General features: G+C 48.6%; 1 protein-coding gene across 1 annotated transcript in view; it reads right to left on the bottom strand.

Annotated features, from left to right (window-relative positions):
* Positions 1-25,396, bottom strand: part of RAB3B (RAB3B, member RAS oncogene family) — a 207,168-nt gene that overhangs the window by 6,526 nt on the left and 175,246 nt on the right. The window contains exon 3 of the mRNA XM_063939543.1: positions 12,620-12,738. Within this exon, the coding sequence (XP_063795613.1) occupies positions 12,620-12,738 (119 nt within the window). The remainder of the gene's footprint in view (positions 1-12,619; positions 12,739-25,396) is intronic.

Here is a 25,396-nt window from a genome sequence, read left to right as displayed (position 1 = left end):
CCCCCTGCAAGTGCTGGAAGGAGCACCCGCAGTCCAGTTCCTGATAGTCAAATTGAAGATGTCACTGTTGAAGTACACCAGGATGAGGATATGGGTTTGCTGGCGTTGAGGAGGAAATTGACAAGGAGGATTCTGATGGTGAGGTGGTTTAAGTCAGGCACCCGGGGAGACACCTGTTATCCGTGGGACGAATATGGCCATTGACATGCCTGGTCAAATTACAAAAAAAATTCCCTCTTCGGTGTGGAATTATTTTAACAGAAATGCGGACAACAGGTGTCAAGCCATGTGTTGCCTTTGTCAAGCTGTGATAAGTAGGGGTAAGGATGTTAACCACCTAGGAACATCCTCCCTTATACATCACCTGGAGCACATTCATCAGAAGTCATTGACAAGTTCAAAAACTTTGGGTGACAGCGGAAGCAGTCCACTGACAACTAAATCCCTTCCTCTTGTAACCAAGCTCCTGCAAACCACCAACTCCCTCAGTGTCAATTTCCTCCTTAGACAGGAAAGCCAATAGTCCTGCAGGCCATGTCACTGGCAAGTCTGACGAGTCCTCTCCTGCCTGGGATTCCTCCGATGCATCCTTGAGTGTAACGCCTACTGCTGCTGGCTCTGCTGTTGTTGCTGCTGGGAGTCGATCGTCATCCCAGAGGGGAAGTCGGAAGACCACTTGTACTACTTCCAGTAAGCAATTGACTGTCCAACAGTCCTTTGCGAGGAAGATGAAATATCACAGCAGTCATCCTGCTGCAAAGCGGATAACTCAGGTCTTGGCAGCTGCGGTGGTGTTAAACGTGTGTCCGGTATCCACCGTTAATTCACAGGGAATTAGAGAATTGATTGAGGTACTGTGTCCCCGGTACCAAATACCATCTAGGTTCCATTTCTCTAGGCAGGCGATACCGAGAATGTACACAGACGTCAGAAAAAGAGTCACCAGTGTCCTAAAAAATGCAGTTGTACCCAATGTCCACTTAACCATGGACATGTGGACAAGTGGAGCAGGGCAGACTCAGGACTATATGACTGTGACAGCCCACTGGGTAGATGTATTGCCTCCCGCAGCAAGAACAGCAGCGGCGGCACCAGTAGCAGCATCTCGCAAACGCCAACTCGTTCCTAGGCAAGCTACGCTTTGTATCACCGCTTTCCATAAGAGGCACACAGCTGACAACCTCATACGGAAACTGAGGAACATCATCGCAGAATGGCTTACCCCAATTGGACTCTCCTGGGGATTTGTGACATCGGACAATGCCACCAATATTGTGCGTGCATTACATCTGGGCAAATTCCAGCATGTCCCATGTTTTGCACATACACTGAATTTGGTGGTGCAGAATTTTTTTAAAAACGACAGGGGCGTGCAAGAGATGCTGTCGGTGGCCCGAAGAATTGCGGGCCACTTTCGGCATTCAGCCACCGCGTGCCGAAGACTGGAGCACCAGCAAACACTCCTGAACCTGCCCCGCCATCATCTGAAGCAAGAGGTGGTAACGAGGTGGAATTCAACCCTCTATATGCTTCAGAGGATGGAGGAGAAGCAAAAGGCCATTCAAGCCTATACATCTGCCTACGATATAGGCAAAGGAGGGGGAATGCACCTGACTCAAGCGCAGTGGAGAATGATTTCAACGTTGTGCAAGGTTCTGCAACCCTTTGAACTTGCCACACGTGAAGTCAGTTCAGACACTGCCTGCCTGAGTCAGGTCATTCCCCTCATCAGGCTTTTGCAGAAGAAGCTGGAGAGATTGAAGGAGGAGCTAAAACGGAGCGATTCTGCTAGGCATGTGGGACTTGTGGATGGAGCTCAACCAGGATTCACGGGTGGTCAATCTGTTGAAATTAGAGCTCTACATTTTGGCCACCGTGGTCGATCCTAGGTTTAAAGCCTACGTTGTATCTCTCTTTCCGGCAGACACAAGTGTGCAGAGGTGCAAAGACCTGCTGGTCAGACACTTGTCAAGTCAAGCGGAACGTGACCCGTCAACAGCTCCTCCTTCACATTCTCCCGCAACTGGGGCTGCGAGGAAAAGGCTAAGAATTCCGAGCCCACCCGCTGGCGGTGATGCAGGGCAGTCTGGAGCGAGTGCTGACATCTGGTCCGGACTGAAGGACCTGCCAACGATTACTGACATGTCGTCTACTGTCACTGCATATGATTCTGTCACCATTGAAAGAATGGTGGAGGATTATATGAGTGACCGCATCCAGAGGTTACTTCCAGAAAATGTGGAGAAGATGATGTTCATCAAAATGAATTATAATCAATTCCTCCGTGGAGACATTCACCAGCAATTGCCTCCAGAAAGTACACAGGGACCTGAGATGGTGGATTCCAGTGGGGACGAATTAATAATCTGTGAGGAGGGGGATGTACACAGTTAAAGGGGTGAGGAATCGGAGGATGAGGAAGAGGTGGACATCTTGCCTCTGTAGAGCCAGTTTGTGCAAGGAGAGATTGATTGCTTCTTTTTTTGGTGTGGGCCCAAACCAACCACTCATTTCAGTCACAGTCGTGTGGCAGACCCTGTCGCTGAAATGATGAGTTTGTTAAAGTGTGCATGTCCTGTTTATACAACATAAGGGTGGGTGGGAGGGCCCAAGGACAATTCCATCTTGCACCTCTTATTTCTTTAATTTATCTTTGCATCATGTGATGTTTGGGGCCAATTTTTTTTAAGTGCCATCCTGTCTGACACTGCAGTGCCACTCCTAGATGGGCCAGGTGTTTGTGCTGGCCACTTGGGTCGCTTAGCTTAGTCATCCAGCGACCTCGGTGCAAATTTTAGGACTAAAAATAATATTGTGAGTTGTGAGGTGTTCAGAATAGACTGGAAATGAGTGGAAATTATGGATTTTGAGGTTAATAATACTATGGGATCAAAATGACCCCCAAATTCTATGATTTAAGCTGTTTTTGAGGGGTTTTTGAGAAAAAACACCCGAATCCAAAACACACCGAATCGGACAAAAAATTTTCAGGGAGGTTTTGCCAAAACGCGTCCGAATCCAAAACACGGCCGCGGAACCGAATCCAAAACCAAAACACAAAACCCGAAAAATGTCCGGTGCACATCTCTAGTCTGTATTTCATATTATTGCCCCTTTCAATACACTGTAGCGGGAAAAACCATCAGAGACGCGGCACCTTTGAAAAGCGCTCCATAGAAAATTTACACCACAGATGCGATGGAGAAGTATGTGAAGTGTTACTGATGACTAATACAGCAATGTGTATTTTGCAGACATATGGCTATAAACATGGGCGTAAGCGTATGTAACAGATACCTGTAGTAAACTGGTGCATCCATTACTGGTGTGGACCTGTACATATCTTGGTTCAGCAACTGCGATTGCACTATTTTTAGTGAATGAGAAATGCGCTGATCGTGGTGCGCAAATGCAGCCAACCCTGCATCAGCCCCTAGGTTCTTGAATATTATATGGTGCTTTTAATTTTTATGCTTGCTAATGCAGTATCATGCTTGCATATAACCTTTGTAAAATGTCACTTGAATATAATGTTTAATTTAGAGACAACTAGACGTGACTTACCTGGCAGTGCAAAAGGAGGCGTTAAATAAATAGACCTCTGGAATAGTGATGAGCGGGTTCGGTTCCTCGGAATCCGAACCCGCCCGAACTTCAGCTTTTTTTACACGGATCCGAGCGACTCGGATCTTCCCGCCTTGCTCGGTTAACCCGAGCGCGCCCGAACGTCATCATGACGCTGTCGGATTCTCGCGAGGCTCGGATTCTATCGCGAGACTCGGATTCTATATAAGGAGCCGCGCGTCGCCGCCATTTTACACGTGCATTGAGATTGATAGTGAGAGGACGTGGCTGGCGTCCTCTCCGTTTAGAGAAGAAATAGATAGGAGAGTGAGAGTGAGACAGTGACACTTCATTTACTGGAGCTTAGGAGGAGTACTCAGACAGAGAGTGCAGAATTTTGCTGATAGTATTAGTTAGTTATACTAGTGACAGAGTGAGACAGTGACACTTCATTTACTGGAGCTTAGGAGGAGTACTCAGACAGAGAGTGCAGAATTTTGCTGATAGTATTAGTTAGTTATACTAGTGACTGACCAGTGACCACCAGTGCAGTTTTATATTATTTAATATAATCCGTTCTCTGCCTGAAAAAACGATACACAGTGACTCAGTCACATACCATATCTGTGCTCAGCCCAGTGTGCTGCTGCATCATCTATGTATAATATCTGACTGTGCTCACACAGCTTAATTGTGGGGGAGACTGGGGAGCAGTTAGGTTATAGCAGGAGCCAGGAGTACATATTAAAATTAAACAGTGCACACTTTTTTTCTGCAGGAGTGCCACTGCCAGTGTGACTGACCAGTGACCTGACCACCAGTATATAGTATACTATATTGTATTGTGAATGTCTGCCTGTAAAAGTTAAACACACGTCGTGTGACTTGTGTGGTGTTTTTTTATTCTATAAAATAAAAAACTCATTCTGCTGACAGACAGTGTCCAGCAGGTCCGTCATTATATAATATATACCTGTCCGGCTGCAGTAGTGATATATATATATTTTTTATATCATTATTTATCATCCAGTCGCAGCAGACACAGTACGGTAGTTCACGGCTGTAGCTACCTCTGTGTCGGCACTCGGCAGTCCATCCATAATTGTATACCACCTACCCGTGGTTTTTTTTTTCTTTCTTCTTTATACATACTACATCTCATTATCATCCAGTCTATATTAGCAGCAGACACAGTACAGTACGGTAGTCCACGGCTGTAGCTACCTCTGTGTCGGCACTCGGCAGTCCGTCCATAATTGTATACCACCTACCCGTGGTTTTTTTTTTCTTTCTTCTTTATACATACTACATCTCATTATCAACCAGTCTATATTAGCAGCAGACACAGTACGGTAGTCCACGGCTGTAGCTACCTCTGTGTCGGCACTCGGCAGTCCATCCATAATTGTATACCACCTACCCGTGTTTTTTTTTTCTTTCTTCTTTATACATACATACTACATCTCATTATCAACCAGTCTATATTAGCAGCAGACACAGTACGGTAGTCCACGGCTGTAGCTACCTCTGTGTCGGCACTCGGCAGTCCATCCATAATTGTATACCACCTACCCGTGGTTTTTTTTTCTTTCTTCTTTATACATACATACTACATCTCATTATCAACCAGTCTATATTAGCAGCAGATACAGTACGGTAGTCCACGGCTGTAGCTACCTCTGTGTCGGCACTCGGCAGTCCGTCCATAATTGTATACCACCTACCCGTGTTTTTTTTTCTTTCTTCTTTATACATACATACTACATCTCATTATCATCCAGTCTATATTAGCAGCAGACACAGTACAGTACGGTAGTCCACGGCTGTAGCTACCTCTGTGTCGGCACTCGGCAGTCCATCCATAATTGTATACTAGTATCCATCCATCTCCATTGTTTACCTGAGGTGCCTTTTAGTTGTGCCTATTAAAATATGGAGAACAAAAATGTTGAGGTTCCAAAATTAGGGAAAGATCAAGATCCACTTCCACCTCGTGCTGAAGCTGCTGCCACTAGTCATGGCCGAGACGATGAAATGCCAGCAACGTCGTCTGCCAAGGCCGATGCCCAATGTCATAGTACAGAGCATGTCAAATCCAAAACACCAAATATCAGTAAAAAAAGGACTCCAAAACCTAAAATAAAATTGTCGGAGGAGAAGCGTAAACTTGCCAATATGCCATTTACCACACGGAGTGGCAAGGAACGGCTGAGGCCCTGGCCTATGTTCATGGCTAGTGGTTCAGCTTCACATGAGGATGGAGGCACTCAGCCTCTCGCTAGAAAAATGAAAAGACTCAAGCTGGCAAAAGCAGTAGCACCGCAAAGAACTGTGCGTTCTTCGAAATCCCAAATCCACAAGGAGAGTCCAATTGTGTCGGTTGCGATGCCTGACCTTCCCAACACTGGACGTGAAGAGCATGCGCCTTCCACCATTTGCACGCCCCCCTGCAAGTGCTGGAAGGAGCACCCGCAGTCCAGTTCCTGATAGTCAGATTGAAGATGTCAGTGTTGAAGTACACCAGGATGAGGAGGATATGGGTGTTGCTGGCGCTGGGGAGGAAATTGACCAGGAGGATTCTGATGGTGAGGTGGTTTGTTTAAGTCAGGCACCCGGGGAGACACCTGTTGTCCGTGGGAGGAATATGGCCGTTGACATGCCTGGTGAAAATACCAAAAAAATCAGCTCTTCGGTGTGGAACTATTTCAACAGAAATGCGGACAACAGGTGTCAAGCCGTGTGTTCCCTTTGTCAAGCTGTAATAAGTAGGGGTAAGGACGTTAACCACCTCGGAACATCCTCCCTTATACGTCACCTGCAGCGCATTCATAATAAGTCAGTGACAAGTTCAAAAACTTTGGGTGACAGCGGAAGCAGTCCACTGACCAGTAAATCCCTTCCTCTTGTAACCAAGCTCACGCAAACCACCCCACCAACTCCCTCAGTGTCAATTTCCTCCTTCCCCAGGAATGCCAATAGTCCTGCAGGCCATGTCACTGGCAATTCTGACGATTCCTCTCCTGCCTGGGATTCCTCCGATGCATCCTTGCGTGTAACGCCTACTGCTGCTGGCGCTGCTGTTGTTGCTGCTAGGAGTCGATGGTCATCCCAGAGGGGAAGTCGTAAGACCACTTTTACTACTTCCACCAAGCAATTGACTGTCCAACAGTCCTTTGCGAGGAAGATGAAATATCACAGCAGTCATCCTACAGCAAAGCGGATAACTGAGGCCTTGGCATCCTGGGTGGTGAGAAACGTGGTTCCGGTATCCATCATTACTGCAGAGCCAACTAGAGACTTGTTGGAGGTACTGTGTCCCCGGTACCAAATACCATCTAGGTTCCATTTCTCTAGGCAGGCGATACCGAAAATGTACACAGACCTCAGAAAAAGAGTCACCAGTGTCCTAAAAAATGCAGCTGTACCCAATGTCCACTTAACCACGGACATGTGGACAAGTGGAGCAGGGCAGGGTCAGGACTATATGACTGTGACAGCCCACTGGGTAGATGTATGGACTCCCGCCGCAAGAACAGCAGCGGCGGCACCAGTAGCAGCATCTCGCAAACGCCAACTCTTTCCTAGGCAGGCTACGCTTTGTATCACCGGTTTCCAGAATACGCACACAGCTGAAAACCTCTTACGGCAACTGAGGAAGATCATCGCGGAATGGCTTACCCCAATTGGACTCTCCTGTGGATTTGTGGCATCGGACAACGCCAGCAATATTGTGTGTGCATTAAATATGGGCAAATTCCAGCACGTCCCATGTTTTGCACATACCTTGAATTTGGTGGTGCAGAATTTTTTAAAAAAACGACAGGGGCGTGCAAGAGATGCTGTCGGTGGCCAGAAGAATTGCGGGACACTTTCGGCGTACAGGCACCACGTACAGAAGACTGGAGCACCACCTAAAACTACTGAACCTGCCCTGCCATCATCTGAAGCAAGAAGTGGTAACGAGGTGGAATTCAACCCTCTATATGCTTCAGAGGTTGGAGGAGCAGCAAAAGGCCATTCAAGCCTATACAATTGAGCACGATATAGGAGGTAGAATGCACCTGTCTCAAGCGCAGTGGAGAATGATTTCAACGTTGTGCAAGGTTCTGATGCCCTTTGAACTTGCCACACATGAAGTCAGTTCAGACACTGCCAGCCTGAGTCAGGTCATTCCCCTCATCAGGCTTTTGCAGAAGAAGCTGGAGACATTGAAGGAGGAGCTAACACGGAGCGATTCCGCTAGGCATGTGGGACTTGTGGATGGAGCCCTTAATTCGCTTAACAAGGATTCACGGGTGGTCAATCTGTTGAAATCAGAGCACTACATTTTGGCCACCATGCTCGATCCTAGATTTAAAGCCTACCTTGGATCTCTTTTTCCGGCAGACACAAGTCTGCTGGGGTTGAAAGACCTGCTGGTGAGAAAATTGTCAAGTCAAGCGGAACGCGACCTGTCAACATCTCCTCCTTCACATTCTCCCGCAACTGGGGGTGCGAGGAAAAGGCTCAGAATTCCGAGCCCACCCGCTGGCGGTGATGCAGGGCAGTCTGGAGCGACTGCTGATGCTGACATCTGGTCCGGACTGAAGGACCTGACAACGATTACGGACATGTCGTCTACTGTCACTGCATATGATTCTCTCAACATTGAAAGAATGGTGGAGGATTATATGAGTGACCGCATCCAAGTAGGCACGTCACACAGTCCGTACTTATACTGGCAGGAAAAAGAGGCAATTTGGAGGCCCTTGCACAAACTGGCTTTATTCTACCTAAGTTGCCCTCCCACAAGTGTGTACTCCGAAAGAGTGTTTAGTGCCGCCGCTCACCTTGTCAGCAATCGGCGTACGAGGTTACATCCAGAAAATGTGGAGAAGATGATGTTCATTAAAATGAATTATAATCAATTCCTCCGCGGAGACATTGACCAGCAGCAATTGCCTCCACAAAGTACACAGGGAGCTGAGATGGTGGATTCCAGTGGGGACGAATTGATAATCTGTGAGGAGGGGGATGTACACGGTGATATATCGGAGGATGATGATGAGGTGGACATCTTGCCTCTGTAGAGCCAGTTTGTGCAAGGAGAGATTAATTGCTTCTTTTTTGGGGGGGTCCAAACCAACCCGTCATATCAGTCACAGTCGTGTGGCAGACCCTGTCACTGAAATGATGGGTTGGTTAAAGTGTGCATGTCCTGTTTATACAACATAAGGGTGGGTGGGAGGGCCCAAGGACAATTCCATCTTGCACCTCTTTTTTCTTTTATTTTTCTTTGCGTCATGTGCTGTTTGGGGAGGGTTTTTTGGAAGGGCCATCCTGCGTGACACTGCAGTGCCACTCCTAGATGGGCCCGGTGTTTGTGTCGGCCACTAGGGTCGCTTATCTTACTCACACAGTCAGCTACCTCATTGCGCCTCTTTTTTTCTTTGCGTCATGTGCTGTTTGGGGAGGGTTTTTTGGAAGGGCCATCCTGCGTGACACTGCAGTGCCACTCCTAGATGGGCCCGGTGTTTGTGTCGGCCACTAGGGTCGCTTATCTTACTCACACAGTCAGCTACCTCATTGCGCCTCTTTTTTTCTTTGCGTCATGTGCTGTTTGGGGAGGGTTTTTTGGAAGGGCCATCCTGCGTGACACTGCAGTGCCACTCCTAGATGGGCCCGGTGTTTGTGTCGGCCACTAGGGTCGCTTATCTTACTCACACAGTCAGCTACCTCATTGCGCCTCTTTTTTTCTTTGCGTCATGTGCTGTTTGGGGAGGTTTTTTTTGGAAGGGACATCCTGCGTGACACTGCAGTGCCACTCCTAGATGGGCCCGGTGTTTGTGTCGGCCACTAGGGTCGCTTATCTTACTCACACAGTCAGCTACCTCATTGCGCCTCTTTTTTTCTTTGCGTCATGTGCTGTTTGGGGAGGGTTTTTTGGAAGGGCCATCCTGCGTGTCACTGCAGTGCCACTCCTAGATGGGCCCGGTGTTTGTGTCGGCCACTAGGGTCGCTTATCTTACTCACACAGTCAGCTACCTCATTGCGCCTCTTTTTTTCTTTGCGTCATGTGCTGTTTGGGGAGGGTTTTTTGGAAGGGACATCCTGCGTGACACTGCAGTGCCACTCCTAGATGGGCCCGGTGTTTGTGTCGGCCACTAGGGTCGCTTATCTTACTCACACAGTCAGCTACCTCATTGCGCCTCTTTTTTTCTTTGCGTCATGTGCTGTTTGGGGAGGGTTTTTTGGAAGGGACATCCTGCGTGACACTGCAGTGCCACTCCTAGATGGGCCCGGTGTTTGTGTCGGCCACTAGGGTCGCTTATCTTACTCACACAGCGACCTCAGTGCAAATTTTAGGACTAAAAATAATATTGTGAGGTGTGAGGTATTCAGAATAGACTGAAAATGAGTGTAAATTATGGTTTTTGAGGTTAATAATACTTTGGGATCAAAATGACCCCCAAATTCTATGATTTAAGCTGTTTTTTAGGGTTTTTTGAAAAAAACACCCGAATCCAAAACACACTTGAATCCGACAAAAAAAATTCGGTGAGGTTTTGCCAAAACGCGGTCGAACCCAAAACACGGCCGCGGAACCGAACCCAAAACCAAAACACAAAACCCGAAAAATTTCCGGCGCTCATCTCTACTCTGGAACCCTCCCCAGCAATGGCTGCCGTGCATGCATGGTCAGCAAGACCGCACATGTGAAGGAGCCACCACCACACTGAACACATCACAGGTATGAGCTTTTTTTGGAGCCCCTGTTCCTGCAGATAAAGGGGTCTATTCATAAAGCAGAGAAGTGAGCCAGTGGAGAAGGTGCCCATGGCAACCAATCAGTGTTGAGGTAACATTTATCAAGTGCATTCTATAAAATTATAATATGTAGCAGCTGATTGGTTGCCATGGGAAACTTCTCTACTGGCTCACTTCTCCACACTTTTTACTGCTTCATGACTAGACCCTATAGATTGTTACATTCCACCATAAGTTTTGCGACGGTCTCCTCCAGGGTTAGACACAGAAGCCTCCTGATCTTCAGCAGCTCCCCCACATACTGAGCTCTGACTGGCTTCCACACTGACTCCCCTCTCTGCAGCGTCTTTCACACTGACCCTCCACTGCAGCCCCTGAGTGTGGACACACCTGGCTTTTCTTCACTGAGAGGACCCCTCCGGCCACACTCTCAACACGTGTCAGTAATGCAGGGTTACCCTCACACTGCCACAGTATGTGTTTTAAAGATGGTTATAATCTTTTACCTTTTAGCTGTAGCAATGGTCGATGGCTTTTGGGTGTTCCCCCACATCGCTAATACCCCTTTTCCACCTACTGAGCACGGGTCGCAGCCGGAGCCTGACACGGGTGCTACCCGGCTGCGGTCCGTGCTCAGTCCCCTTTCCCACTGCGCTCACCAACCTGGGTAGGATTCCCGGATCACTTGATCCGGGAATTTGCAGGGGGGGCCGTTTCCACTAGAAAAAACATGGGTAAATGCGCGCCCCCGCGCATTTTCCCCTTGTTTTTAGAACTAGTGGAAAAGGGGTATTATCAGGCTTGGACTGGCCCACAGCGGTACAGGGGAAACCACCGGTAGGCCCCACTGCCTGGGGGCCCACCTCCTGCTCTAAGGATCAGGTTCCAGACTGTGCACTTGAATTATACATTATACATATGTTACTTTATACTGGACTATGGTGTATTTTCTACAGTGCATTGTTGTTATTAATCTGTTATTAATCTGGTACATTATCATGCATGCAGCAGCTGAATTTACTGTATATATTTATGAAGGGGCCCAGATGATGCACTCTCTAATGGTTAGTCAAACCATTGAGGTGGCAGGCCACACCCCCTCTGCAGACTGACCACACCCCTAAACATGGGCCCCTACTTCTGCATTCCCCTGGTGGGCCCTACATGCCCCAGTCCGACACTGGGTATTATTATTAACTATCAACTTGTAAGCCATCAATGGTTAGGCTCAGCAGTGAATTTAGGGGTGAAGGCGCCAATAGACACAACAGTAACAGCCCCCCCTTCCCCCTTGCAGAATTTTCTCATTTTAATTGAATGGTATAAGCACTCGTTTGATGACGGCTAATTTCATAGAATAGTACGAAAAAGCCATGATTTTTATTATGGCACATTTCAGGCTTACAGTACCAACGCAAGCATCCAAGTGCCGCCCATCAGTAAGTGCTGCCCCTGTGCCTAATGAGAAATTCGCCACTGGTTAAGCTATGCACAGACAGGACGGGTCGCCTCTCAGGAAACCGGCGCCGGATCGCAGGCAACCGACATCCTGAAGGTGAGCGAGTTGGGTTAAGTAACCGATCGGGGGATGGTTAAGTTTAGGGGAGGGGGGGTGGTTTAGGGTTGGGCAGCGGTGGGTTAGGGTAAAGATCGGGGAAAGGGGGGGGGGGGGGGCAGAAATACCACCTCCGATGTCAGGATGCACGGTCCATCATGTGACCGCCGGCATCCGAACTGCTGGGATATAGTATGTATTCCACTCAGACGGCACCCGCAAATGCACATAGTGGATCTGGATGTTTTACCATCTATAGCATTCCATCGATTGGGGGGATGGGGGGGGCACCCCTACCTCACATAATAGCTTGTACAATTCCAGACAGCTGATGGTTTAGTTTTGTTTATATAAAAATATAAAATGCATTGCTATAATACGGAGTTCTTGCTTATACTAATATTAACAAAGCGTTTCAGAGGTCCGATTGTGCGTCTTTGAGCGCCAGCAGCGGATCTGTGAAGCCGGTGGCGGGAGTCTCTATACAAAAGAGGACTGCTGCCACATCAGCATATCTTCTCAGATCTGGTGCGTATGAGGTGCCTGGCCACCATACCGCAGCTGCTTGAGCCAGAAACATATAAGACTTTTTTTTCTATATTTTTCTATATAAAATGTTGATAACATCCTCTTTTACAATGCAAAATGAGTCTTTTTTCTTCGTCCTCACTAACAGCGACTTAAAATAAAGTTATTACTGATAAAACTGCTGAGAGCTGCTAATTGCCATATTCGGCAGAAGAAAACACTTACCAGTCCTGCACGGCATTGTAAGATTCCTCGTTGGTAATGTCATACATCAGTATGAATCCCATTGCGCCTCTGTAATATGCAGTAGTAATGGTCCTGTATCTCTCCTGCCCAGCTGTGTCCTGTACAAAGTCACAGAGAGATGAGTCAGTCAGACACCGCTCTTTCTAACCTGCGCTAATGGCTTCTTCATTCAAGATTCTGCAGCACACACTTAACGCGACATTATGAAAAATGCACATTGTTTAAAAATAGTTTCAATTTGTAAATCACAGTGAAGAAGAGAGGGAGGTAAAGTGTATTTTTATCACCCAAATGTTTCACATTTCTGGATTCATTGTACTATTTAAAACTAAAACAAAGGGGGACATTTACTAAGCAGTGATAAAAGTGGAGATGTGAGCCAGTGGAGAAGTTGCCCATGGCAACCAATCAGCATTGACGTAACATTTATAATTTGCATGCTATAAAGTATACAGAGCAGCTGATTGGTGGCCACGGACAACTTCTCCGCTGGGTCACTTCTCCACTTTTATCACTGCTTAGTAAATGTCCCCCTAAATCTAAGATAAATAAGACTAGCTAAAAAATATACTAGTGTTCATTCTAGCACCCTGCACCTCTCCCAACCCGTGCAGTTCCTCCTTTCTGCCTGGGTTGTCGCTCTCTGCTCTAGTGCTTCTAGCACACTCCAGTCTGTATCTCAGCACTGAGATATAGATCAGCATGTGCTAGAAGCATCCGGAGCAGAGAGCGACACCCCAGGCATAAAGGAGGAACTGCACGGGTTATGAGCGTGCTAGAATGAACACTATATACTATAGATTTAATTCAAGTAGCCGCGAGGGGGGAGATGTCAATGCAACAGAGTGGGAATACCGGTAACGACACTTCACCTCACCCCACTCATGGTACAATCTCTCTCTGGGGCTGTTAAATGAGGCATAAACCTGTACTTCCTCGTGGGGGTGAGATAATTGAATCAACTCATATGCACAGAACGAGAAATCAAGGTACGTGTTATAGATAGTCAATGTTTATATATTGTCCAAGTTATAGTATACATTAATTGTCTAGTTAAGGTTAATACAAATGTATGCCACCAGTTTGCCAGGTAATCTTATGGAACTGTGTGTCTGATTCAGAGGTGTACGCTAATGCATCCGCAGCTGTGAATTTGTATGCATCTAATGTGCGAAAACATGCAAATGCCGCAGCTGCCTGGATATGTATTGAGACGCCCACCAGTGACTTTGTAAATCTCAGCGGTTGCAGCATTGCTTGCAGATCAGTGGATTATTGGAGTTCTCCCTATGCCTATAGTCACACTGCAGGAAGTGAGATGCCGGAGCCACTGTAACTGCATATGGTATCGCAGAGATGTCCCAAAAGTAATCGTGGCACTCTTGGGTTTTTGCCACCACTCCCCTATTAACACCCACAAATGGCCCCTTACTGTCAATCAGTTTGCGAGCAGATACTCTTGGTAACCACCGTCTTAAGACCACCGCAGCGCATACGCAGAGCGACATAAATGGCCGAACTATGAAAAAAATTGCCATTGTGTACATCATTGACTCAGACTTGTGCCCTATCTTCACCTACAGCAGCCGCTATTTGCCATATTTGCTGAGCAACAAGACATACAAATTATAATTATAGTGAGATACAATCCAAAAACAGTTGAATGGGTCATAAAAAAAAAATTTCAGGGTGCTTGCTAGACAATTATAACAAATGCAGATATCGGTATGGGCAACAGAAAGAGCAGAACAGGCAGAGGTCAGGGCAGGCGGCAGGCAAGAAAAGTGAAATAACTCAAGCACGGTCAAACTAAGAGCAAATTTCACACTTATACGGAGCACAATGCCCAAGGGAGCTAATGCTAGAACAGTAATGAGCGATAGATGGGGACAGCCTTATAAACCAGCAGTGCCCAATCCCGGCATCGGAACACTCAGCCTTCAGAGAGCTGACAGTAATATTGAGTATCAGAGAAGTAAATCAACGTCATGGCAAGTAGTAAAAACAGTCTAATACCCCTTTTCCACCTAAATCCCAGGTCCAACCCAAGCTTTTGAACATGCTTCCAGCTTGGGTCAGACCCTGTTAACACCATAACCTGTGTTGGCCCTATTTAGAAGGCACCTGTGTACAGCTTGCGTACAAAGACGCACCATCAAACTTTTGAGCAACCTAAGGTTTCACATCCGAATGTGTGCTCAGTTACCCTCTCACAACGCTGAAATTAATCAATAATGGAAACATTTGTCTTGAGAACCTCTTGAGACATGGTTGAAGTAAACACTTGGGAGCACATTTCTGATGCAAAAACTACAGATGTTTAATGTATAGTCCTCTCTGGTGGTGCCACACATCACGATTTGCAATGGCATACCCAATTTGAATCGTGGGTGTGTTAGGCCATACTCACCTACATTTTAAATGGGGTCCAGGTGGGGGACATTGGGGAATGGGGGGCATGTGGCACTGTGCACCATGGGGGTACTTCAGAGTTGATTGCAGCAGCAAATTTGTTAGCGGCTGGGCAAAACCATGTGCACTGCAGGGGGGGCAGATATAACATGTGCAGAGAGCGTTAGATTTGGGTGGGGTGTGTTCAAACTGAAATCTAAATTGCAGTGTAAAAATAAAGCAGCCCGTATTTACATCTGGCCCCCCCCCCCCCCCTGCAGTGCACATGGTTTTGCCCAACTACTAACAAATTTGCTGCTGCGATCAACTCTGAATTACCCCCCATGTCAACACAGCCCCAACCCGCCCTCTTCAGTGGAGAAGTAGGTGGGATCTGTGACAGTTGCTAACCCCCCCCCACCACCACCACCACCACACACACACACACAAAGAGTGATAAAGTGGAGAGAGATAAAGTACCAGCCAATCAGCTCCTAATTGCCATGTTACAGGTTGTGCATGAAATATGACAGGAGCGGATTGGCTGGTACTTTATCTCTGTATTTTATCTCTCTGAAAGGCTTAGTACATCTGTCCGTTATAATGAAATCAGAAATGCATAGGTCTTGATCATCTATCTATTTCTTATTATGGGATCCTCATCTCATTACTACATACTTGCAGGTATTCTGGCCTCCTCCTCCGGGCAGAGGCAGCCAGCTCGGCATGACGGAGGGCGCGGCGCGGCATACTGGGGGCGTGACAGAGGGGGATTATGCTAGGTAGGGGCAGAGAAGGGGGCGTGTCCGTGTAATTGTGTCATCGTGGACCCGTGGCAGGTGGGAGACTGACTGGGGCGGTACACCTGTCAAACCGTAACGCAGGTTTCCTAAAGCGAGCTCAAGAGCAGAAGGGCAGTGCTGAGATTACAGGCATTGTGGCGCAGGGGACGGGGCCACGATGACGCGATCCACGTCATCGGACCCCCAGTCTGCGGGAGGTTGTGTGCGGCTGCAGGGCGGGGGGGGGGGGGGGTGAGGTGCGGACAGGTGGCAGCTGGCCGGGAGGCTTGCCATCTCTTCCGGGAGTGCCACACGATTTTAGGGAGCCTCCCAGCCATTCCGAGAGAGTAGGCAAGTATGCTAAGATTTCAAGGGAAATGTACTTCTAGCTCTCATTTTATAGAATGTACTTAATAAATAATAGCCAGAATGTGATTGGTTGCTATGGGCAACTTCACAACTTCTCCTCTTTCAAGAGTTTGATATAGCTCTCCCTTAGAACGTAACATTTTCAAGCTTTAGTAAAGGCTCTGCTGTGCGGCTCTTGTACATGATGCTCAATGGCCCTAAACTTTAATTTAATTAAAAAAAGAAAAGAAAAAGACAACAGAAAATATCTTGTCCATAATTGCCCCTTTAAAAAGGACTCTCATATGCAAAATCTTCCACTATAATAATCCTAATAGCCGACCCAGCCAACATCAAATGCCATATATTAAAAAAATAATTGGTAAGAGCCAAGGACAAAATATTAAGAAAAAAAATATATATAAAATAATTTGCTGCCTTTGAAGTTCTTAATATAAGCGCTTAAGGAATGCGGTTTCAAAAGTGCAGATCTGTCCTTTCAGTCAGTGTAAAGGTCGCTGTGAATTAATGTACAGGTCAAGTCAATCTTTGATGAGAAGTCATTTCGCTAATGGCCAGACACATTTGCTAGGAGTCGAGCAGAGTGAGTCACACAGAGCCGCTCATTGCTATGCACAGCAATTAGCCCCCTCAGTTAAAAGAGCCCTCTCCGTCGTAGGGCTACAGATCACTTTCATCATTCTAGGGACTCGTAATGTGCAGCTGGCCAGCTGGTTAACCTGCAGCCTACCAGAAATTACATTATCCTCATGGGGGGGGGGGGGGGGGGACTGTAATGTAAAACAATATAGTTGTTGTCAGTAGTCCTTGTAAGCTTGCGAGCAGGGCCTTCCTACCTCTATCTCTGGGGTATATTTACTAACATTCGTAATTTTCGGAAAAAGGTCAAAGTTCAATCACGAATGACATCGAAAGTGTAAAACTGCAACTTTTTGAATTTATTACGCCTAATTTACTAAGCTGTCGTATTCGGATTTTTCATTTGTTCCGATGTCGATGTCATTCGTGTTTTTTTCCCGTTTTTTACGGCAGTGATTAGCAAAACACTGCCGACTTTATCACAATGAATCTCGGCCGGATCTGTGTGATCCGTGCTGGGGTTCATTTTTTTTTTTTTTTAAATAAACACTGTAAAACGGAGAAAAAAAATGCGTGGGGTCCCCCCCTCCTAAGCATAACCAGCCTCGGGCTCTTTGAGCCGACCCTGGTTGCAGAAATATGGGGAAAAAATTGACAGGGGTTCCCCCATATTTAAGCAACCAGCATCGGGCTCTGCGCCTGGTCCTGGTTCCAAAAATACGGGGGACAAAAAGAGTAGGGGTCCCCCGTATTTTTAAAACCAGCACCGGGCTCCACTAGCTGGACAGATAATGCCACAGCCGGGGGTCACTTTTATATAGTGCCCTGCGGCCGTGGCATCAAAAATCCAACTAGTCACCCCTGGCCGGGGTACCCTGGGGGAGTGGGGACCCCTTCAATCAAGGGGTCCCCCCCCCCAGCCACCCAAGGGCCAGGGGTGAAGCCCGAGGCTGTCCCCCCCATCCAATTGGCTGCGGATGGGGGGCTGATAGCCTTTTGTGAAAATGAAAAGATATTGTTTTTAGTAGCAGTACTACAAGGCCCAGCAAGCCTCCCCCGCATGCTGGTACTTGGAGAACCACAAGTACCAGCATGCGGTGGAAAAACGGGCCCGCTGGTACCTGTAGTACTACTACTAAAAAAAATACCCAAAAAAAAGACAATACACACACACCTTGAAAGTAAAGTTTTATTACATGCATCCACACAAACATACATACATACTTACCTTATGTTCACACGAGGGTCGGTCCTCTTCTCCAGTAGAATCCATGGGGTACCTGTTGAATAAATTCTACTCACCAGATCCAGGGTACCAGGCTCCTCGGATAATCCTTTTGTAATCCACGTACTTGATAAAAAAAAAAAAAAACGGAGAGCCGAGCCACGCACATAAAGGGGACCCATGTTTTCACATGGGTCCCCCTTTCCCCGAATGCCAGAAACCCACTCTGACTGATGTCTAAGTGGGTTTCTTCAGCCAATCAGGGAGCGCCACGTTGTAGCACCCTCCTGATCGGCTGTGTGCTCCTGTACTGACTGACAGGCAGCACGCGGCAGTGTTACAATGTAGCGCCTATGCGCTCCATTGTAACCAATGGTGGGAACTTTGTAGTCAGCGGTTGACCGAAAGTGACCTCACCGCTGACTACAAAGTTCCCACCATTGGTTACAATGGAGCGCATAGGCGCTACATTGTAACACTGCCGTGTGCCGCCTGTCAGACAGTACAGGAGCACACAGCCGATCAGGAGGGTGCTACAACGTGGCGCTCCCTGATTGGCTCAAGAAACCCACTTAGACGTCAGAGTGGGTTTCTGGCATTCGGGGAAAGGGGGCCCATGTGAAAACATGGGTCCCCTTTCAGTGCGTGGCTCGGCTCTCCGTTTTTTTTTTTTAATCAAGTACGTGGATTACAAATGGATGCTACGAGGAGCCTGGGACCCTGGAGCTGGTGAGTAGAATTTATTCAACAGGTACCCCTTGGATTCTACTGGAGAAGAGGACCGATCCTCGTGTGAACATAAGGTAAGTATGTATGTATGTTTGTGTGGATGTATGTAATAAATCTTTACTTTCAAGGTGTGTGTGTCTTGTCTTTTTTTGGGTATTTTTTTAGTAGTAGTACTACTACAGGTACCAGCGGGCCCGTTTTTCCGCCGCATGCTGGTACTTGTGGTTCTCCAAGTACCAGCATGTGGGGGAGGCTTGCTGGGCCTTGTAGTACTGCTACTAAAAACAATATCTTTTCATTTTCACAAAAGGCTATCAGCCCCCCATCCGCAGCCAATTGGATGGGGGGGGACAGCCTCGGGCTTCACCCCTGGCCCTTGGGTGGCTGGGGGGGGGACCCCTTGATTGAAGGGGTCCCCACTCCCCCAGGGTACCCCGGCCAGGGGTGACTAGTTGGATTTTTGATGCCACGGCCGCAGGGCACTATATAAAAGTGACCCCCGGCTGTGGCATTATCTGTCCAGCTAGTGGAGCCCGGTGCTGGTTTTAAAAATACGGGGGACCCCTACGCTTTTTGTCCCCCGTATTTTTGGAACCAGGACCAGGCGCAGAGCCCGATGCTGGTTGCTTAAATATGGGGGAACCCATGTAATTTTTTTCCCCATATTTCTGCAACCAGGATCGGCTCAAAGAGCCCGAGGCTGGTTATGCTTAGGAGGGGGGACCCCACGCAATTTTTTTAAAGAAAATAATCACTTTCCCACCCCTTCCCACTGATATACATGCACAGATCTCATGGATCCCTGCATGCCTATACAATCACGGATTAAAAAAGCAGGTCTGGTTTTTTTTAGCACTTTTTTACGAGTTGTAATTTTTTACGGCAGTGTTTGTTTTTTTTTTGCTTTGCACTTCTTAGTAAATTACCGAGATTCATACTTAAACAGCCGCGTTTTGACCGATGGTGTATTCATTCGTATTTTTTTTGTTGGACTTCCAAAAAATTACGAATGCCCTCATCACTACCGTGATTATTGCTTAGTAGATTACCGAGATGACACTTTGATGAAAAAACGGCATCTCGGTCAAAATCGGGACCTTAGTAAATATACCCCTCTGTCTGTTTTTGTCCAGTTTTGTTCTATTACTGTTGTTCTAATTGTAAAGCGCAACGGAATATGCTGCGCTATATAAGAAACTGTTAATAAATAAATAATAATAATAGTCCGCAGACCACACTCAGATAATGGCCAGGGTTAGGGACCATTAGGAGATTACACAGAGACTTCTGGGACGTGGCTACCCTTTGAATTAAAGCTTAACATAGATTATATTGAAAGCATGACAATGACCAATAAGAAGTCAAAATCCCACCTACATACAGATTATAGTCCCCATTTGAAGCCGGGATCCTGGCATGGCCACAGATAGCGAGTATTAGCCGTGTGCCCAGACCCAAATTTACACATTTTTGCTGGGAAGGTTTTGGCCACATCTCTCTTTGTGGCTATACTAACGGTGATGGATGCAGCCGAGGATGGAAAAACAGTGGGCAGTGTGGGTATAAAAGTCATTAGCCGTATACATACTTGCATTAGAATAAGGGTAGTAAATCTGGCTTTCGCAGCTTCCCGTAATTACAATCACTTTACATCTGAGACAGTTTCAGCCCCTGTGTACTCATAGGGGGTCATTCTGAGTTGTTCGCTCGTTATTTTTTTCTCGCAACGGAGCGATTAGTCGCTAATGCGCAATGTCTGCAGTGCGACTGCGCCAAGTAAATTTGCTATGCAGTTAGGTATTTTACTCACGGCATTACGAGGTTTTTTCTTCGTTCTGGTGATCGTAGTGTGATTGACAGGAAGTGGGTGTTTCTGGGCGGAAACTGGCCGTTTTATGGGTGTGTGTGAAAAAACGCAGGCGTTTCTGGGAAAAACGCGGGAGTGGCTGGAGAAACGGGGGAGTGTCTGGGCGAACGCTGGGTGTGTTTGTGACGTCAAACCAGGAACGAAACTGACTGAACTGATCGCAGATGCCGAGTAAGTGTGGAGCTACTCAGAAACTGCTAAGAAGTGTCTATTCGCAATTCTGCTAATCTTTCGTTCGCAATTTTGATAAGCTAAGATTCACTCCCAGTAGGCGGCGGCTTAGCGTGTGCAATGCTGCTAAAAGCAGCTTGCGAGCGAATGACTCGGAATGACCCCCATAGTGCTTGCTTAGAGACAGTGAAGAATATACACCATAACAATAACACCACTGACAGGTGAGGTGAATAACGCTGGTTATCTGGTTACCATGGCACCTGTCATGGGGTGGGATATATTAGGCAGCGAGTAAACACTCAGTTCTTGAAGTCAATGTGTTGGAACCAGGAAAAATGGGCAAGCGTAAGGATCTGAGCGACTCTGAAAGGGGCCGATTGTGATGGCTAGACACCTGGATCACAGCATCTCGGTGATTTTTGCAGAGCAGTAGGAGTTTGCACAAGCAGAGGAGAGTATCTGAGTGTTATTTGTGATGGGATTGGAGGGATTACATACATGCTCTAGAGCTCACTGGGCCTACAGTCACTGGTACGTCAGGAGACCAGCTAACCTGATATCCAATAAACAGGCTCTGAATACCAGCAGAGTGGGAGATCTGTGATTATGGGGGTCATTCCGACCTGATCGCAAGCTGCACTTCTTCGCAGCCGTGTGATCGGGTCGGAACTGCGCATGCATGGCGGCCGCATTGCGCAGGCATGTCGTTGCCCGGTGACCAAAGAAAGCAGTCGCAGCGGCAACCGCAAGAAGATTGACAGGAGGAAGGCGGATCCGGGCAGCAACTCACCGTTTTCGGGTAGTGGGGAGTCCAACGCAGGCGTGTCCAGGCGTTTGGAGGGCGGATATCTGATGTCAATTCCGGGACCTGCATCGCTGGATCGATCGCACAGGGTAAGTAACTTTTAACCTGGTCTTTTACAGGAAACGTTTTTTGCATAGCAGGGCTGCACAAGCATTTGCAGCCCTGCTATGCAGAAAAGAAGTCCTCCCATAGGTGGCGTTTAGTTGATCGCACGGGCAGCAAAAAGTTGCTATGTGCGATCAACTCGGAATGACCCCCTATTAGCAGTCATTATGGGACTGACAGTATCCCAAATTCAAAAAGCTGCCAGTCTGGATGCTAAGACAGGTTACCAGAGCAGAAGGGCAAGAGCCAAGGTACATATAGTGTTGCCCAAGTGAATGGAACAAGAACTTGAAGGTACAAACACAGGGGGTCATTCTGACCTGATCGCACGCTGCTGTTTTTCACAGCGCAGCGATCAGGACACTACTGCGCATGCACCGCAATGCGCAGGTGCCGCGTACGGGTACAAAGCGGATCATTACTGGGCAATGGATTTAATGAAGAATCCATTCGCACAGACGATTGCAAGAAGATTGACTGGAAGAAGGCATTTGTGGGTGTCAACTGACCATTTTCAGGGAGTGGTTGGAAAAACGCAGGCGTGTCCAAGCGTTTGTAGGGCGGGTGTCTGGCGTCAATTCTGGGACCGGACAGGCTGAAGTGATCGCAGCGGCTGAGTAAGTTCAGACCTACTCGGAAACTGCACAAAAAGTTTTTGTACTGCTTGGCTGCACAAGTGTTCACACACTTGCAAAACTAAAATACACTCCCCAGTTGGCAGCGACTAAGCGTTTGCACGGCTGCAAAAAGTAGCTAGCGAGCGATCCACTCGGAATGACCCCCACAGAGTGAGTGTAAGCTCTGGTGGCTACTGGTGACTCACTGTCGAGTGCATTGCTACCTGCAACCTAGTAATGTGCTCAGGAGGCGTGGTCTGCCACCACACCTCAAGTGCCAAACTGGTTACCCAACTTCCATGCATAAGGACACTGTACACTTAAACCCCATTCTCAAAATTACTCCAGCGATAAAAGAATTCAAGGGCCAAATAGGCCTGAAGAATAAATAGGCGGCCTGGTTTTTTAGGGAAGGAAGCCTGGGGCTGGGAATGGGAGAAGGGGGGAGGGGAGAGGGAAGGGGAGTGTAGAGCAGAGAGATTCACAAGCACATCCTGTAGGAAAAGGGGGAGGAGAGTTACCTGTGAGGTACAAAAGGTCAGGAAGGGCAGGCAGGCTTCCTCTTTCAAGCTGGACAAGGATCCAAGAAGGCTGTAGACTCCCATCTCCTGGACTCAAGGAAGGAATAAGTACAATTTACTTTTAATCCTCCCCCCCACCCCCCTCTCCTATACAGCAGGTATAGCCTCACTGCAGCCGTGCACCCCCCTCTCACTTTCAGTGCACCATATAGCAGGCTGGCCCGGCTGGCCCACCACCCACCGCTGTATTAGGTTCAGCGGCTCACCCCCACACCTTGCCCAGGCCTAGGAGGCATGCTCCCCCTTCCCCCGGCGGCTCATACAAGCAGAGGCATCCCCGTCCACGCCAGCGCGTGGCTCAACTCTTCCCCGCGGGCTCCGGCCGGTCACGGCGTGACCAGTGCCCGTTTCACCTCTCCACACCTGGCTGGCACGCGGCGGGCCTGAGGCAGGCTCCGTCGCGATACTTCAAAGCCCGCCGCAGGACGCGCTCCCCCCCCCCGCCGGCGCCGGGCGATCGCGTCGCGCTCGGCGCCGGCCAGCAGCAGCCGCATATTCCGGCTCCGGCAGGACTGACCCCACCGCCGGAGCCCGTGCACCCGCTCCCCACGCCGCCGAGCACGGCGCAGCTAAGCCAGGCCTTCCCCCCGCAGCTTTCCTGCGGCAGCCTCTCACCCCACACACAGGCAGCACAGGCTGCATTCGGGCAGCATACACAGCGGCACCACAAGTGGGGTGGGGGCAGCAGCCTGCAGCGCTCCCCCCCCCCCCCCCCCCCTGGTGGCATGCAGGGCTGCACCCCCCCCCCCCGGCCCATTACTCACAATGGGCAAACTGCTGGCCCGCCGCTGCCCACCCCCCCTGGTACCAACCCCTGTCATACCCATCAGGCACGAACCAATACCCATACTCGTTTGGTGCCCAGCCCAACCCCCCATCAGCCATGCGTGCCGCCCACCCCCTTAGAGCTCGGCCCGCAGCCACACCAAGGGCAGGCAGTGTCGACAGGGGTCGGCGGAAGTTTCGGGTCAGGAGACCGTGAGCAAAACCGCGTGGCGCTGGCCCTCCCGCCGCTGGCTGGTCAACAACAGCAGCCCCCCACGGAACAACCTTAGGCGCAACTAGCGGATACTTTACATATTCCCTCTGCGAGATTACAGGTTCCGGTCAGCGTAGATTGTAGCCAACCGGCAGCAGGGGCATAATCAGATCAAGTCGCGGCGGGCGCGCTGCGCGACGAGGGTCAGAAGGGAGCAGCAGAGAAGGTCAGCCAGACACCCTCGTCTTCAGGATCAGGTGAGCAAAAATCTTCCTCAAGCAGTAGCGACTCATATACCGACTCTAGCGACTCTTCTAGTTCCGCCGAAAGGCGGCGGCAGTTCAGAAAATATTTTAAGCCCAAGCGGAGTAGCAAAAAGCGTAGCAAAGATGCGGCAAAGAAGGGGGACGCAGGGCCAGATGCTCAAGAAAGCATGGTGCACTGCGCCAATACAGCGATATTGAGGGGGATTAGGCCAAAGATAAAGGATGGTATACGTAAGGGGAAGTTCGTGGATGTCTTCGCAATGACTGATGACGCGAAGCGCAGTCTAGACGCAGCTAAGGCAGCGGACCCAGGGGCGGAGGAGGCGTGGAGAGATTACGCACATTGGGCGGAGGGTATGTACGTTTCTCTATCGTCCTAAGTGGATGCTGGGGTTCCTGAAAGGACCATGGGGAATAGCGGCTCCGCAGGAGACAGGGCACAAAAAAGTAAAGCTTTTACCAGATCAGGTGGTGTGCACTGGCTCCTCCCCCTATGACCCTCCTCCAGACTCCAGTTAGATTTTGTGCCCGAACGAGAAGGGTGCAATCTAGGTGGCTCTCCTAAAGAGCTGCTTAGAGAAAGTTTAGCTTAGGTTTTTTTACTTTACAGTGAGTCCTGCTGGCAACAGGATCACTGCAACGAGGGACTTAGGGGAGAAGTAGTGAACTCACCTGCGTGCAGAGTGGATTTGCTGCTTGGCTACTGGACACTAGCTCCAGAGGGACGATCACAGGTACAGCCTGGATGGTCACCGGAGCCGCGCCGCCGGCCCCCTTGCAGACGCTGAAGAGAGAAGAGGTCCAAAATCGGCGGCTGAAGACTCCTCAGTCTTCTTAAGGTAGCGCACAGCACTGCAGCTGTGCGCCATTTTCCTCTCAGCACACTTCACACAACAGTCACTGAGGGTGCAGAGCGCTGGGGGGGGCGCTCTGAGAGGCAAATAAAAACCTTATTAGAGGCAAAAAATACCTCACATATAGCCCACAGAGGCTATATGGAGATATTTAACCCCTGCCTAACTTCAAAAATAGCGGGAGACGAGCCCGCCGAAAAAGGGGCGGGGCCTATCTCCTCAGCACACAGCGCCATTTTCTCTCACAGAAAAGCTGGAGAGAAGGCTCCCAGGCTCTCCCCTGCACTGCACTACAGAAACAGGGTTAAAACAGAGAGGGGGGGCACTGATTTTGGCGATATTGTATATATATAAAAGATGCTATAAGGGAGAAACACTTATATAAGGTTGTCCCTATATAATTATAGCGTTTTGGTGTGTGCTGGCAGACTCT

The sequence above is a fragment of the Pseudophryne corroboree genome, chromosome 9 (assembly GCF_028390025.1).
Source record: "Pseudophryne corroboree isolate aPseCor3 chromosome 9, aPseCor3.hap2, whole genome shotgun sequence".
In the NCBI taxonomy this organism is placed as follows: Eukaryota; Metazoa; Chordata; class Amphibia; order Anura; family Myobatrachidae; genus Pseudophryne; species Pseudophryne corroboree.
The sequence above is the reverse complement of the archived record's forward strand: the minus strand, read 5'-3'. Positions and strand labels throughout refer to the sequence as shown.